At 33.3% G+C, this 17698-nt stretch overlaps 2 protein-coding genes across 5 annotated transcripts in view; both read left to right on the top strand.

The window, feature by feature from the left end:
* LOC126897429 (zinc finger protein ush) overlaps nucleotides 1–15693 on the top strand; it is a 50482-nt gene extending 34789 nt beyond the window's left edge. For 3 of the 4 annotated variants that reach the window (XM_050670995.1, XM_050670996.1, XM_050670997.1), the window contains exons 2-8: nucleotides 9130–9417; nucleotides 10082–10183; nucleotides 10268–10446; nucleotides 11471–12067; nucleotides 12284–13495; nucleotides 13643–13870; nucleotides 14420–15693. In XM_050670995.1, coding sequence (XP_050526952.1) covers nucleotides 9130–9417; nucleotides 10082–10183; nucleotides 10268–10446; nucleotides 11471–12067; nucleotides 12284–13495; nucleotides 13643–13870; nucleotides 14420–14920 — 3107 coding nt within the window. In that variant the 3' untranslated portion in view covers nucleotides 14921–15693. Of the gene's footprint in view, nucleotides 1–8169; nucleotides 8188–9129; nucleotides 9418–10081; nucleotides 10184–10267; nucleotides 10447–11470; nucleotides 12068–12283; nucleotides 13496–13642; nucleotides 13871–14419 lie in introns of those variants that run through there. The other variant, XM_050670998.1, reaches the window with a different exon arrangement.
* A 289-nt stretch (nucleotides 15694–15982) lies between these two features.
* Nucleotides 15983–17698, top strand: part of LOC126897443 (uncharacterized) — a 17043-nt gene continuing 15327 nt past the window's right edge. Inside the window, exon 1 of the mRNA XM_050671032.1 lies at nucleotides 15983–16158. Within this exon, the coding sequence (XP_050526989.1) occupies nucleotides 16105–16158 (54 nt within the window). The 5' untranslated portion in view covers nucleotides 15983–16104. The remainder of the gene's footprint in view (nucleotides 16159–17698) is intronic.

The raw sequence follows: 17698 nt of genomic DNA, 5'->3' as shown, positions 1-17698 counted from the left end.
AGCTACGAATGGTTTATAAAAAATTACAATTTTAATTTCATGATTAAAATAATAATGTTCTAACGTAGGTAAGAATGATCAAATTAAGAAAGTTAAATTTCTCCTATTTTTTTAATAATAAATCCATACTTAAATTTTTGATAAATTTTAATTTTTTTTAAATTTTTGTCATAGATTAAATGACGAAATATACAACTAATTTATAATTTATAATTTTTTAAAATTTCGCTATAAAAATAACAATACAATATAATGATACTAAATTTAATTAGGTTATAATTTAATCAGGACTTCATTGAAAAAATAGAAGTTGATATTGCTTTGGAATATTTCAAAAATTACTTCTAAAAATTAAACACTTTTACAGATTTGCATCGAAGCGTTTCTTATGATGGTGATTTTAATTATTGTCAAATATTATTTATACTTGTCCTAACTATACTGTGACTCCACTGTGCTGTGCTATATTTTTTTTTGTTTTTAGCTTATTCAAAAAAACAATATTTTTGCACTATTTACAAAACATAATTGTCATAATATTATTTTAATTTCACAATCTCTTAAAATATTGATTTTGATAACAGAGATTATTTTTCATTCGTGTGTTCCTTGTAAATTTGGTAAAAAAACAATTTATATTATATTGTGTAAAATACCCAATAATAATTTATATAATTTTTAAACTAGTACAGCTCAATATGTCATTTCACAGTTATGTAATTTTTATCGTATTTTATTATCTCTTAAGCCACACTTATATGTCCAACCCATAACGATGATGAATGAATATAAAAATGAGGAAATGCGATCCAACTGTAGATTGCTTTTTTTTTTAAACATTTTCATTATGCTGCAACGATGAATATTGCACGTTTAATTGAAGTACTCCACTGGCCATGAGTTCTACATCAACAGTTTTTCCGTGATTATAAAAAAATAAAAACTATGTTCCATACCGGTCGATTTAAATATTTTTTGATTACAATACAGCGAAGAGGCAAGATTGATTTCGTGAGATAATCTCAAAAATATAAGCTAATAGGGTTACACTCTTGCTGTAGGGATTTCAACTTCCATTACCGAACATGATATTCAATACATAATATTTTATTCAGTTAGCATGTCCTATTCTCCCGACCATCTGATGTTTCGAGGTTGGGCTACCCGACGCACGAGCGATACAGTTATCTTAGTGTGCGTACTTTTTCCAGGGAGTAGCCTGTGTCGCCGGCAAAGGAATGAAGACGGAACTTTTTGAAATTTTTAATAAGTGTATACTTTCGAATGTAAAGGCTTTATCTGACAAAACGACGCGATTAACTCCGTTATGTATAAGATTCACCTAGCCGACCCGAAGCGAAGGAGGTAAGTCGATAAAACGTCCAGTTAACCGCATAATCCAGACGGCGTGCAGAGGAACGCATCAGTGACATTTGAAATTTTCGTTAAAAAATACATAAAACATAATTCGATTCGTCGCCGAACGTGCTGGGAAACGTGACGGTCTACAAAAGCAATAGCTGCTCAAAATGATATTGTATTATCGGATCGGTGGCCGGCGGCAACGGTTTGAATACCAGACGAAAGATGGTGTGCGTGCGTGTGTATACGAGGGTGAGTCTTTAGGAAAACTACACAAGGGGTAAGGAAAAACACGGCCTTCCCCTATCTGGGCGACGGCGGCGGCCTGTACTGTATAAAATAAGGTGATTACCTTATCTGGCGATGAGCACTCTTCACGGTTGGATAAGCAATTTTTCACCACCAAACAGACTCTTTGCCGTGTAAACTCCTTCGTCGCCGTTATATTTTTTTCTTGTCTATCTGATCAATTCTTTTACAACAATGATTTCAAGAAATCTATCTACTCTTTTTTATCGTTTTTGACCAAACGCGCATTCAATTGTATTAATATAATGTTACTGTAATAGAGGATGTTGTTGCCTTTTCGGTTTAAACATTACACTATTTAGATGTAATTTTTATATGATAAGCGCTTAATAGTTTATGCCATGAGTGTTTTTTTTTTTTACTAAAATATCTGGCAAGTTCATGAACTCTTCTTAATTCGATAGCAACTATAATTTTTAATTATTCGTTAGACATGTAAAAATCAGATAGTAAAATGTAATCTAGTGAATCAGAGTACAACCATTCGAGTGGTGTCGGAAATTGTTCGTCGATTACTCATTTTTATTCATTGAAAATCCGTAAAATTTTCAAGGCTGTTACAACGACATTTTAACTATGTAATAGTGTTAATTTTCAAGATTATTTTTCCAAGTGTTATTGATTTTAGACGAGACTGTCCACCCGAACTTTGGACGTTCGAATAGGTCGCAATAGTATTTGAATACCAAACATTTTGCTACGTTTGTTGCGTATAACATGTAAAAAACACACTATAAGTTTGTAATTAATTATGAAACTAAAATAAAATGCGTTTAGTGTTATGTTCATTATTATGTAAAACATTACAATCAACACAGACCGCAAAGTTCATGCGGTCAACACTCATTTGAAATCTACAGTCAGGCAGATTACAAAGTATTCGATTATCAACTTTGTCATAAAATATTTGAAGCCTGTAATCGTAATTATTTTCAAAATATGACGATGACGCTTATTATTCTTTTTGATAACAGTATCGCATTGTGATTGAGGTCATCAGTAAAATTATAAAATAAAAGATTCTAATTTTTACTATTTTATGTGTAATTAACACTGGTGAAATAATTGTAGTCGTTCAACCACAATTACTACTGTGTTTATAACTTCGACAAAGATTAAAAACAATTATCCTTGCAAAAATTACTGAGGGACATTTTTTTCGCTAATAAAATTAATGTAAATTGACCGTGGCAAGTGTAAAAAAAAAACCTGTCGTGAATTTTTAAAGACAAAAAATATTTATGGGCTACAGAAAACCATGTTGTGATGTGTGAGCATTCGGTGACCAACCAGTATAAATCGTATCATTTTTTCGAACCAAATTCAAAAAACGTACCTACAAATATCGTGTAAATAAAAAAGCAAAATTTAAAACTCTTAATATGATAGTATTTTTTTTTTTTTGTGCGAAAAATATTGATTGTTAAATATAGATCAGTGTAGGTGTACGCTGTGTGCACACTAAAATATCACATTATTTGAATACACACACAGATAGGTAATTCGTACGCGAATAAAAAAGAAATCTACATAAATCATTGTCCAAATCTACTATAACCACGTCATCGTCTCAGATTTTCACTGCTACCGAACAGACCGCGTTAACCATCGTTGTCACAATGAAAATAATTTAAATAATAATTCACATTGAATGGGTTTTGTAGACGACGTACCATAGCCAAGCTGATGTTACGACCCAGATAACTCCAATATCTATAAGAAAACTATATAATAATAAACTAAGAAAACTACTAGTCAACCATATCTACTTGCCAATCGACTTTTATAAAGTTATTTAAGCACACACACACATACACACCTAGAAACCTTGAATTATTGTTTTATATTTTTGTTGTATTGTATTTCAAAAGCTATCCAATCTGTATGTTATCAATGTAACATTATTTCTTTTTTACTTTAGTACTAGGAGATATTCGGTAGTTTACTTATTAGTTGTGATAACTATTCTTCAGTCCGCTATTTTTGTTTGCCATTTACAGTATATGTAGCCTATGTTTTCTTTCAATTACGCCCGAAAATATAATTAAAAACTAAAAAATTTTGTTTAACGTCGACACAACTGTTTTGTGTCATCGAAATACTTAACTATTAAATTTTCGCTTGCACGTTTATGTTAATTGCACGTCTAAAACTAATGGTCATTTGGATTGTGAAGCATCTTTTGATGTGTCCATACTTATAAATATTAACGCGATTTGCAAGCCAAGTGTTTCTACAATTTTGAATTATTACCTACCAAACACGTTATTTTCCCACTGATATCGAAAACTTTTTTTTGGTTTTATTAAACCAAATAACAGGTTCGATAGACGCCAAAACGCGTTTATACTTGTGTCCATATGCAACACATTTTTGATATTAAAATATTTAATTGATTAAATTCATCACATTTACAATTGAGATGAACTGTACGTAAAAAAATAAATTGCGTTTTTCGTTTTATTATGTATGACATTTTCATATGCACATGTTGATTTCATTTAAATCTAAAATAATTTCCAAAAGCATATACGAACAATATTTATTCAATCAATGGATATTACAATATTAGCTTAGTCCGCAGGTAAAAAACACAAATATATACGAATAATATTTGTTTGTTCTGTATAATATATATTTTTTTTATCGAATGAGAATACCAACACGTGTCCTTATATTGTATGCTTGTTACACCGAAATCCCTTCAATCAAATCTTGCGCGATACGTCACTTTCTCCCTTTTCGCTGCCCAATCGTTCGGGGGGAGTTTTGATAGGAAATAAATATCTGCATAAGACAGCGGATACTCGACGTGGGTTTATTGGGATAAAACACCGTTGTATAAAATAGTATATTTTTTTTTATCGTACAAACACATATTTTTTTTTTTTTTTTTTTTTTGTGATACCGCTTTCCCAATTCATAACTTTTTTTTAACCCGTTTAAATTGACCGACCGTCATCTGATAACGTTTCACTGACGATCCTGTGGGATGACCCTTTGTGCTCATGACTGTCGTGTGGTGTATTTGTATCATACGACAGTGCATGATCTCTCTTCTACCCACTCTTCGTAGCGGGTAGTCTTAAACAGAGCAGAGGGGCCGGGCGATGAGTGTAAAATACCGTTTGGGAGATCGCGGCTACCGTTAGGATTCCTGGTGTCAGACGATAAAGGCGGTTGGCCTGGAACGCGGAGATAACGCAGCGGAGTCGATGGGTCGCCTTTATACAACAGTGGTACCCTATTTACGTATATCTCTGTACACCCTCTCGGTCTTTTTTCGGTAGTAAACGAAGGGGAAGGCTACCAGAATTAAACTCGCCTCAACACGACGTCAGGTAGTAAATTAAATTCATCACCGCCGTAGCTATGTCGCTCCCGTCGATTTATACTTCTTCCATTATCATTTTTTTCTCCTACCCTTTATCTCTGTCTCTGTCTCTGTCTCTCTCTCTCTCTCTCTCTCTCTCTCTTAAATTACCTTTAACAGATCACTGGTGCCGACCGATAATCATTTATTACACTTTAACCTTATGTATACACTCACACACATACTCATAATTACACTCACGGCTACACTCGGTGTTACCCTGTAAATGCTCGCGTTTATTCTTCCTTCCGCCCACACTCATTTATAACGCCACAGAGTTTGCAGCTGTGTCGCCGTCGCTATCTCCGATCGTCGTCGACTGGTTTGTTGTTTTTACTTTTAGAGTAATTTTTCTCTTTGTGCATCTCGCCGTCTCTGTTTCATTATCAGCGCTCTGGATTTATAATATTGAGATAAACTTACCCCATTCTTATCGCTACCTCACACGCCGTCTGTTACTGGTAATCTTTATCGTTCATTTTTATATATGATAGTGCGAGGCGTCTTTTTCGCTGCAGCCGAAGACATTTGTTTGTAATCGATTTCAGAACTTAATTTTAATGTAAGACTTTTTAAAATCTCCTGAAAATTGTTTAAATTTATTCTTTATGCTGTTCAGTTGAAATATATGTGCAGCGTTGGATATTTTTTCTTAAGTTATACAGAAAAAAGGTGAAAATGATGAATGTATGGATTTTCTGTTAATTTGTTTACTCTTTGGATTCATAGCGAATTAAACAAGTCGAGCTGGTTAATCTATGAGAAGTAAGAAGGCGGCTAACCTCTAAATAGAATATTTTATATTACTTATAATAATAATTTTATATATTATTGAAGAAAAAAATACGTATAGCTCGATAGTTAGAGAAGCGGTGTGATTAACTCGTGTATGTTTGTATCTAAAGAAAATCTTATGTAAATTTTATGTTAATGCTTGTCAAGTGTTGTATTTGTCACTGTGTTATGGTGTTTGGTAATCATGTTGAAAATGTGTTGTTGAAATATTCGTAGATAAGATTTCCGCCTAGTTGAGCAATATGCCGTAGAATCTTAACTTAAGTTTTTTCCTAGAATTATAATTTTTCTTAAAGTGATTCCATATGAATTGAACCGATTCTTTATAGTACCCGTGATCGTCAATACTTTTTATAGGAAGTTTGCGTTTATTTGTTTTTTATTTATTCACAATGTTCCTATCGTTAAATTGGTCATCTGTAAAAGAACTTTTTATGTATTACGATCATTTTTAATGTCTCGATTGTTGTTGTATATTTTCATCTCTCTAAACAATTAAAATGCAACGTGCGTTTATAAATTTATTTACTTACAAATCAAATTTTTTTTTTCGTAGTAACTTTGTTAATAATAATGCCTAGTATAAAAACAGCTGTACACAACGGAATAGTGCGAAATTCGCTTTTAATATTTCATTTTTTTTTTTGTTTTTTGGTCAATAATCCGATTAATATTTAGTTGTTATACTTTAGCCCGAGCAAGAGTTTATTTTCGGTCGAAGGTTTTAATCCGATATAACGTGCGGAATACGTGTCCGTCCAATTTCATTACGCACAAAAGGCGAATATACGAGAGATAACAGTTATTAGATAATAACGCTGTTCTCCTCCGCAGAGATAATGCATTTATGTATGTGAAAGGATTTCGATGTGTTGAACTCGACGAGATCGGGGTCAGATTACACTAAAGCTTGCCAGTGTGTTATATATGTATATATTTATTAGCGTCTCTTGCAAAAGGGCTCGTGTGGTAGTTGCCGTCCGTGTGTAATTTTTCATGTTTCCCTTCTGCACTAAAAACTTTTCGACTGGGCACGCGCGATAATGTTATACACACACACTAACCGCGTATAGATAACACCAAGTTCGAGCAAACACGTTTGTGTCGTACTATCGGTATGAGAACCTTTGAGAGCAGATAAGCGAGTGAAATGCTATCGATGATAAAAGGAAAAAAACTTCACGAGTTTTAATATTTGTCTGAGTGAGATAAGTGTACGAGATCTTGATTCTCGAAAAATCCCAAATGAGAATTCTTTTTAAATCATTTGTAGGTTAGAACAAAACAAAATTAGTTGAAGAAATGTGCATTGGTATTGATCTAAAGTTTGTATTGATGTTGACAATGTCCGGTCGAATTAGGTAGTTTTTTTTTTTTTTCAATTTTTATCTTTTGACTTGGGAATCCCAATACGAGGCATAAAAGCGCACGCACACGGCTAATCCGTCGAGTCTCGCGGGAGTGGAACGCACTAGCGATGTCTGGAGATGAGCCACTGATTTTGCTCGATGAAGCTAATTACTCGGAGTTTTGTCACGATTCGATTATCGCGTTCGCGTTGAGGTAACAATGCTCGTAAGTGGAGGCGGCGGAGGAACGACCGTTATCGGCGTCCGAAAACTGTTAAATCCCATATCGGGTACAGTCATCTCTTATAATAAACGTTAACTCGCTCTCTCTCTCTCTCTCTCTCTCCCAATCTCTCGTTGTGGTTTCCACATCATATCTGTGTAAAACACATACACACGAATTAAAATTAATGCTAGCCCTTATCGCCGGCACACGAACACGCGGTCGGTAAAACGTGTTTTCGCCTCGTTCGTTTTCTGTCGTACGAAGACATTATTTGTTTTACTGCCTTCCTCCACGTTCGATTAGTGTACACTTAATCGTTGCGATACAACGTATTTGTCCGATGAGACGATTTCCTACGTACTCCGGAAGATTCTACGACAGCCTGTCCTAAACAAATATGTGCGAAATGAAAGTAGTAAAGTAGCAGTAAAAAAATTGATCAATAAAAAAATATTTTAAGAAGAGTATTTTCGTACGATTCTGGTCAGTAAATATTGAAAACTTGGACCTCACAATGAGCAGCTGCTAAATTTTACACTTGACACTTTTGTACAATGTACGATAACGTTAATATAAAATATTTTAACTGTTATCTGCAGCTCGTACGAACAAGCAGACAGATTATTTTTATCTCCGGGAACCGAGTGCCCCACCTCCACCGTAAATAAAAAAATATAAAAACTACAACAAGTTAGGGATATTATGCCCGTAGCCAAGGATTACCCCGCACTCCGGTTGCTGTCGCTTGTAGGCGGCAATACTCTCGATAAGAGGTAGGTCTATTAAATCCTCTCGTCAGTGTGTTATTATTATCATGTGTATGAGTACTTTTTTATGGACCTTTCCTGTCCCACAGGATTCGAGTGTAGCTTACGATTTTAATGATTTACTGAGAAACGCACAGTTGATGTGCTTTCTAACGATTTACCTAGTAAAATCTATTGATAACTGTTAGAATATTTTCTCTTCGAATTAATTTTCTAACACATTAACACATTAGAAGATTATGTGCTATATCGTGATTGTTTTATTAAATAATTAAAACTAGAATGTTGAATCAAGTGAAAGTCATAAAGGAAAATTGTCCAGTTTTATTATTGGGAACAAACTTCATTGTTGTAGTACGTTAAGATTAAGTGTATTACTTAAATTTGATTAAAAAACAAGTTTCAAATTAAAACATGTTATATATACTAATCTTATAAAAATCAGATTTCTTATAATAAAATATATAAATGTTTTTTTTTTTTTTTAAAGTTTAGTGATTTTTTTGACAGTACTTAAAATCTTACTAATGTCTGATCCGATAAATAACTGACGTCGAAATTTTTTTATTGCATTAAACACATTTATTAAAGATGTAATATATTTTTAAAAAATTATCCAGAGATAGAACTTTTAAGGTCATCATGACTTATTTTTAAATTTCATTATTATCGTTTAATACTGATGACCTAGCTTTAAGGATGATAATATCATGTTATTTATGATTTTTTATCTGATGTTATGTTATATTCTTCAATTGCTGTTAATTAATCTTGAAAGTATGTTTTCCTAAAAATCAGAAGTGGTGTGACAATTATTATTTCATACTATGACGTTCAATCCTAATTGTTATTTTTACTGACGTCTAAATTTGCATTTAGTTAATGCTCAACATTCTTTGTTAGTTTGACAAAGAAATGATTGAACTAACTTTTTGTTTTATTTAATAGCTGGAGAAGACAATGAATGGACTAATGAAGAGGTCGCTAATGGTCCAGTGGTAGATGAAGATAATGGTGGTAACGAAAAAATGCACGTGGATATCGCCGACCCCAAACCGGCTAGTCCACCGGCGAAGTCACCTCCTGTAGCCGACTATCCTAAGTTGAGGCTCAACCCAAATTTGGCTACTGATCCTGCTAGGCGATCGCCACCCGAAGAATCATCACCTCCATCACTCCCCATTGAATCAACTCCTATAAATCAAAATAGTAATGTAGTTATCAGCGCTCCTAGAGGTAATTTTATTGCTTTGAGTAACTATTTTTCAAATGATTGAACTTTTCTAAGGTTCAGTACTTTTTTATTTTTATCGTAATGATATTTTCTTAAAACTTGTGTCCAATCCGATATAATTTACAGGTGACATGAGCTCGAAGTTTAAGTGTAATTAATATTTTTAAATATTTAATATACAAATTTTAGTAGATGTTTATGAGCTATTTTTTTTTTAATTATGAATATTATTTCTTTAATATTTTTTATAAAAAATATTTATATAAAGTTTTCAACAGAAAATTTCATACATTTTCCCTATAATCAATACTAATAAATTAAAAATGTACTCTATTAAAATAGTTAGTAAAATAATCTTTATCAAAAAAACTATAATTTCTTTACTTCCAAAAAAAGAAGTTTAATTCAATATTTAAGCTCAAGAATAACAAGTAAGAAGAAACTCATATTTTAATTGTGTATTAAAATGTCATTATTTATGTTTTCAAATATTAAAAAAAAATAGCTGAATTTTTTATTAGTGGCTTTTTTTATTTAATGTTTGACTATTTTCATAAGACCTGAGTAAACTAAAATTCATATTGTGGTTCCAACATCCAAAGCGTTTTTTTTTTAACAAAATTTTATATTTTATTATATTTGTAAACAATTAATTTTTGTTCGTAGCTGTACAAATATTCATATGCAATCCTTGTGGTATACGGTTCAGTTCTTTAAGTACATTGGATGCTCATCAAACGTATTACTGTTCGCGAAGGATAAAAAAAGGTGTGTAAATTTACCTACTTCATCACGACTCAATTGAAAATATTAATTCTGAAATTATATGAAACTGAATCATTTTTGTCGCAGATTCAGAATCGGATGATACTAAAACACCCATAGTGATTGTGGAAACTGGAGAAGAGGTGCTTTCCATGCAAATTAATGAATCAGACAGTCGATCGCCGTCTGCTGAACCATCCGCCAAGTCTATAAGAACTGGAAAGCAGTACAAGTGTCCACACTGTTCGTACAGCGCTGACAAAAAGGTAATTAAAGACAATTTGATGATTTATTTCTAAACATTTGAATTTCTACTCTTGGTTGGAGAAGACAATTCTTGAATCGTATTTAATCTCTTGTCATGATGTACGATACGGTACACAATGTACGTGGGTATATTGACGTTTTAACATCGACAAAAGTTAATTTTAAACATAGCGACAGCTGCTAATCTATGAAAAAACATTTCAATACACTTTGAACTATCACCCCGTATAGATATGGAAGTCTGTAGACGGGAAAGTGCCTCGTCTTCGGCCTCATAAATCTCTAAGCATTTTATCAGCTGCTGATTTATTGCCGGCAAACCTTATCGCCGTAAGAATACGCCGGCGTTAATTTATTAACCTCTTCGTTATCACATCACACACACACTCCTATACCAGCGTTCTGTTATCAGTTTTGAAATCAAAATCGTGTGATGCGGCTCTACTTAATCTAGGAAAAAAGTACTTGAGAATTGTATTATATTCGATTCTTCCTTTTGTTAGCCGACCGTTTCAAAAATCTAAAGAGTAAAAATCATTATTTACTTAGGCTATAGCATGATACATTTGTATATCATGAAGTTTTATGTTGCATTTTAGAAATATGAAACAATTTTTATAGTAAATAAATGTTAAATCTTGTTATACTAATGTGTATGGTTTAGAAAATATTTGAGTTTAAAACCGTAAGATTATTCTGTTGTCAGAATTGAATATGTTTTACTAGTTTTAGCTTTGATAAGTAGTTAAGAAGCTATTGTTTTTTTTAATTTGTTCACATATTCCAAAATATCACAATCGTTAAAAATTACATGTTTTTCATGTTTGACTATAAATTATGTAAATAAAATTTTTTTTTTAATTTCACAGTTCATAACGAAGTTTTGATCGACAATACTGCAATAAATTAACTTACTTTTGACACTTAATTTTATTGAAAATCTAATAATAATTTAATCATAGCAATATCCAAAAATATTTCTATTTAAATTTTGAATAATATTGTTTGTTTTTGAATTTTCAGGTTAGTTTGAATAGACACATGCGTATGCACTCTACATCTCCTGTAACAGTGCAATCGCCTCCGTGTACGGTATCGGCGACTGGTACAGACTCTGCGATGCCACCTCTATCAATGACGACCGCGACGACACTCGCAGAAAATTCATCGCTAGTTGATCGATACTGTCAAAACTGTGATATACGCTTCTCTAACCTACGAACGTACCAAGCTCACAAAACGCACTACTGTAATACCAGGCACGTGGTGAAGCCCACGCCGTCCATCTCTCCCACAGACGAACGATCACCACCGTCCATAGTGCATCAAAACATCGCCGTTCCACCACCTCCGCCACCCGCTTACCTAGCACTGCCTACCAACCCTGTCATCGTAGTTCCTTACGCGCTCGTTCAGAACGCGAGCGTTCTGTCGGCCGTGTCACCGGAAGCTGGTAACGCGCCGCCCGCGGACACGGCATGTATCGTTTTGTCGGATGGCACGCTGCAGCCCATTGCCCAGGCTTTGGTATCTGCTGAATTCAATCTCATGAGAGGTACAGAATTACCATTGAGACAGAACCGTACAGACTCAGAATCACCAACCGATTATTATTCACCGGTAAGATATAATAAGTTTCCACAATTTATGTTCTAAGAATTGCTCATTTAACTTCTTAAATACAGTAATTTTTTTCAAATTTTAAATAAATAAGAATGTATTTTATTTTAAACAAAAGTTCTTTACTATATACATTTTTAATTTTTGGAGTAATAATTATAATTGATCTATAATATATTTATCCGTGTAACTTATTTTTATTATATTTTATTGCAGCCTAAAAAAATGATGACGAATAATATCAATAATAACTATAACAATAGTAACGGATGTGCGACGACTGTTGTGGGTATTCGAGAAACCAAGCCATCTGTAGTTCGACCGTCTTCGCCTTTGGACTTACGATTAAGACCCGTATCAGTTGGCGGTGGAAGTAAGTCTTCATCACAAGATGACGGTGAAGAAGAAAAAGAAAACCGACGTAGTAACGGCAACGTCACTGATGCTGAGCACATCGTGTGTGCACCGTCCATACCTTGCATGATCATGTCACCTTCGTCGCCACTTTCAGACGACAAACACTTGTTGCAGCAACGTTCCCATGGATACGGCAGTAGTGAACGACTCAATGGTGTAATATTGAACCATAAAGCACGATCAAACGACTCGATTAACGTGGGGGCCATTGAACGAATTAACGGCTGCAAGTTTAGCGTTTCAAACTTATTACACGCTCCCGACCAGAAACCGGATGCCCGTCTGCGGTCGTCGCCAAATGAAGACAACGCCGCGACAACAGTAGTCGAGAATGAAGACGGTCAACCGGCATCGGGCCGACACGCGGCCCGTCGACAGCCTTACGTCTCCACACAGCAACCTCCACAACAGCTTTTCGTGCAACGCGGAAGCAACGAATTACATGTCAATCCGGCTGCCGTCGTTCTACCATACTTTCCACCAGAGATCACCCTCCGACTGGCCGCCGACATGTCTGTGCGATTGGCAAACGTGGCCAACCCACCGGAGGCCGGTTTACCAACTGCTCCACCTCCTCAATTCTTTTTGAAACAAGGTCCATCCAAATGTGAAAGTTGTAATATAGTTTTTTGCAAGTATGAAAACTTCTTGGCGCACAAAAGACATTATTGTGCGAGTCGTCCCCTACAATCGCCGTCTACCATAGCGACTGGTGAATCCGACGACCAGTTCAGTAACGCAGAACCCAAAACTAGCCCTGAAGGCTCACCGGGTCCAAAATCTGTGACTGTTGCTGCAGGTTCACCGCCATCGTCTAAAGACGGCCGTGGCGTTAGTCCCGCTTTGGTGGTCCCGCACAAGCCACCGATCATTCAGTTCATATGTTCTACGTGTGGCGTCAGGTTTTCGTCGTTTGATAACCTAACTACTCATCAAACATTCTATTGTCCTAACCGCATAGCTGCTGTTGTACCAGAACAGGAGAGACCGAGCAAGTGCACTAAATGCAAAGTAAGTAGAGGAGATCTTTAAAAGTGTATTTTTATATCTTTAGAAATTTGAAATAAACATTAGGTTTAAATTCCCTTTCTGTTATTATATGATATCCTAATATCATCTCATAACGAAATATTCAATTTTTTTTTTTTTATTCTACAGATGACTATAGAACCGAATACTCAACATCAATGTCAGACAAATTGTTGGAAGTGTCCTGTGTGTGGTGTTGTATGCCCCAGCGCTTCAGCAGCCCAAAAACATTTAGACAACCATAACGGCATCAGAGCGTTCGTTTGTACTATTTGTCAGTATAAAGGCAACACGTTAAGAGGTCTCCGTACTCACATTAGAATGCATTTTAATAAACGTCTAATATCAGAATTAACGGTAAATATCAACATATTTAGATTATTTATGCCTTGTGATCTAAATCGAAGGAGTTTAGGAGTGCCCGAACAAATTTTATACTTTTCAATTTCTATTCTAATCCATGAAAAAATGAATTTGTTTTTCTGAAAAATTTCCAAAATAATAAAAACTACACTTTTTTCGTACAAACTTATATTTTCAATATCGGAGTTAGTAATCGAAAAATCGTATTTTTATTTGAAAGTTTTTTAATCTTGGAAGCTTTAAATGTCAAATAACTCAAAAAATATCTTAAAGGTATTTTCATCATAGGCGAAGTCTGGGGGGTCTAGTAGAAGTTGCTTCTAATTCTGTCACGACCTCTCAGAAATTTTGAAACTTACAAGTAACTTTATATTGAAACAATTTTAAAGAGGGCAACAATCAAGTTAGATCCCGAAGCATTTTGTTCAAATCGCACCTACATTCTTCATGTTATAACTAATATTATAAACATTAGAACTTAAAGATACTTTGTTTTTTAAATTCGTCATCTGGCTAAATAATATTTAACTTCTGTGAACTTAGGAAGAGGACTACGTGACATGTTTGATCGACGAGAATTCTGTGGACAACAACGGGAAGTTACCGACAGCCTGCAAAACATCGCCCGTGGTTACAGATGACGCCCCCGCAGAGAGGCCGACGGTGATAGGAGTCAGTACGTCAGCCGTAAACCGGTACGAAAACATTGAAGAAAATAGTAGCGCGGAGGAGAAACCGTCGGTGGACGGTATGATCATCGTCAAGCAAGAACCGAACGGCAACGCGTTGGACAGGAGTGTGGACAGCTACGGACAAGATTCTGCTGTGGTGGCCGGAGAGACGTCGGCCAACGGCTGCCGCGACCGAGACGACGAAACCGCCGACAACAACGGGGCAAAATATTGCAAAGTGTGCGACATATCTTTTAACTATTTGTCCACGTTTCTGGCGCATAAAAAGTACTACTGCCGCAATAGTTCGGCCGAACATAAATCGTGTGCCGGGACCGAAAATAGCGCCGCCAAAACAGCGACAGTCAATTAGCTGACTAACGGTTTTCTTTTAATTGCCATGTGCGAACACACACTACTGTAGTCTTAAACTAAAAATCTTTTGCTTTGTAAATTGTTAAAAATCTTTGTTTTTTATTTAAGATATTATGTTTGTCGAACCCTTCGAAAACCCGTTAATAATTATATTATGAATTCGACGGAGAATGAATATATTGTGTTTATTTCAAGTACGTTGTTTGTTAATTGTTTGTTTTTTGTTTCATTATTTATTATAGCCATTATAAAATTATTTTATTTTTATTATAAATTATTATTATTATTATCAATGGTTCTAGTATAAAGGATGATAATTGTTTTTTTTTTTTGTTAAAAACTCAAGTGTTTACACTGTATACGTGTATTATTTTTACATTAATATTATGTATTTAGTAATGTTTAAACAGAGAGAAACCGTATGATATTCTTTCTTTTGTACAACGATATGTAATCGATATACATAGCGCTTTATTTAAATAATTTAATACTCAATATGAATTACGATATTATATAGATGTATATTATAAAATAAATATGTAAAGGGTTTCAAGAGTTACGTGTCCCGAAAACGATGGCCATAAAAAATAATTATTCATTCTCTATCGTTCTCGTTACACTAACTTGCAAAAATTCTGTATTTATGTATGTATTATTATACATATTATGTGTATATTATTCAAGGAAAAAAACGAAAATTTCAAATGTTTTTACTAGACTGTTGAATGATTTATATTATAAATAATAAAATAGACCTACTTATTATTAAAATTTGCCTATTGTTATTTACTTGTAACCGGTAATTCATAAATTTGACTTTTTTTAAAAAAATTTTATATTTTTTACATCACAAAACAAAACTAAAATTACATGATAAATAATGTGACTTATTCTTAAAATATTTAACGTCCAAGAGATTCTCAATTATAAAACTGTTCACAGTCATACAAATAATCTACTGCAAATTAAAAACATTGTATGTTTCTTTCTAAATACCCTTACAATTTATTTTTTCGTCGAGACTTATTAATGTTAAATCAATACCAATACTCTTTCTCCTTATTTTAATTATGTGTAATTCTATAGTACGTTTGCTGAAGCCATACCCAGCACGTATGTACTGATTCCTAATAGTCGTATGACTATTAGTTGTTGTCATTTTCGAAACACCGTTTGATCAAAATGATTCGAATTTGGCTGCCGTTTTTGTGTTATAATGTATTCTTCCGAGCAACGGTAAGTTTTTACCATAGAGTGTACGACTATTACAGTCCTTCGCTTTTAACACATATCTCTCTATTCTAATGAGGAAATTCTATTATTATATGATAAAACATTGAAAAATTAGCCAATGCTAGAAAACTTACTAAACGAAGTCCAATTTTCAAAATTTTTTTTTTAATGCAAGAGATGGACGACGTTATTCTAGGAAAATTGTTCGCTAAGATGAGAACATTTTTTTAGCATACCGCTAGTCTTTCAAAATTTTATCAAAAATACTCATTGCTGCCAGCGTTTTTCGATTTAAAACCTGAACATTTTACCAGGACTGCTCAGAGACATTTCAAGTGTACTCTGAAAATTTCATTGAAATCTGTTGATTTTTTACCAAGTTAAGTCTACGCGCATAATCTTTAGTAATATATGATTTTGTTTTGTGCATCTCAATTTTTTTTAAATTTTTATATTAGTTTACGTAGTTTTCACTAATAATACGGTATTTAAAAATTTTTTTTAATGCTTATTAAGTTTTTTTCGCCTATCTGTTTTGAATAATAATTAGTAGATTATTATGAAGTATAATTCTGTATTTTGTATTCATATTATTTTAGCTGAGAAGGTATTTATTAAAGGCTATGATATGTTTTTTTTATGATTGTTGCCACTTTTTCTTAGCTCTCAATGGACCGATTTATTTTAAAAATACATTAAAAGATCAATAATCGTAACTAGTTGTAAACATTGCTCTTAAAAGTTGATCAAATTTTCCTCGTTTCCTGTAAATGAGAGAAATCATTACACTTGAAAAATATGTGAATCAACACAATTTTTTTTTTTTAATACATTATATATAATCCTTTCATCCGTCATGCTTTTTTTTTAAATCGGACCACTTTCCCTATACAGTTGGAGTTTAAAACTTAAAACACGCATATAGAAACTACAATTTTTTCAACTTAATTTTTGATAATGTTTTATATATATATCTTAAATTAAAGCTTATCTAATATATTTTAATTATAAAAAAAAATTCGAACTTTACATTTTATTCATGGTAAAAATGGTATTAACATGTAACTGTACAAATCATTTCTTAAAAACCCAGCACAGGGGGGTCGCAGCACAGTGGTGACGTGGCATAGTTGGATCAAGTATAATGATATCTGACAGTGATTAAAATCACTATCATAAGAAACGCTTCGATGCAAATCTTTAGATAGTGTTTAATTTTAAAAAATTGGTGGATTATTCCAAAAGCTTCATAAACTGCTAGTTCCTTATTAATATCCTGATTAAGATAAAGTATGTCGAATGAAAAAGGGATTATTAAAAAATAGTATTTCCCATAAAAAAATTATATTGATCAATACACTTTTCAATAAGTTATAGCATTATAATGTTAAAAATGTAAAAAATAAAATTGAGAATTTTCACACAATAATAGCATTTGGTAGCCATTTTCACCTTGAAGATAAAATAAAGTCCGAAATTTTTTTTTACCATTATAAAGTATATTACATTAGCTTTACTTTAAGATATATATAAAAGTGTCAGA

This window comes from Daktulosphaira vitifoliae, unplaced genomic scaffold (genome assembly GCF_025091365.1).
Source record: "Daktulosphaira vitifoliae isolate Bord-2020 unplaced genomic scaffold, ASM2509136v1 Scaffold_2, whole genome shotgun sequence".
In the NCBI taxonomy this organism is placed as follows: Eukaryota; Metazoa; Arthropoda; class Insecta; order Hemiptera; family Phylloxeridae; genus Daktulosphaira; species Daktulosphaira vitifoliae.
The sequence above is the reverse complement of the archived record's forward strand: the minus strand, read 5'-3'. Positions and strand labels throughout refer to the sequence as shown.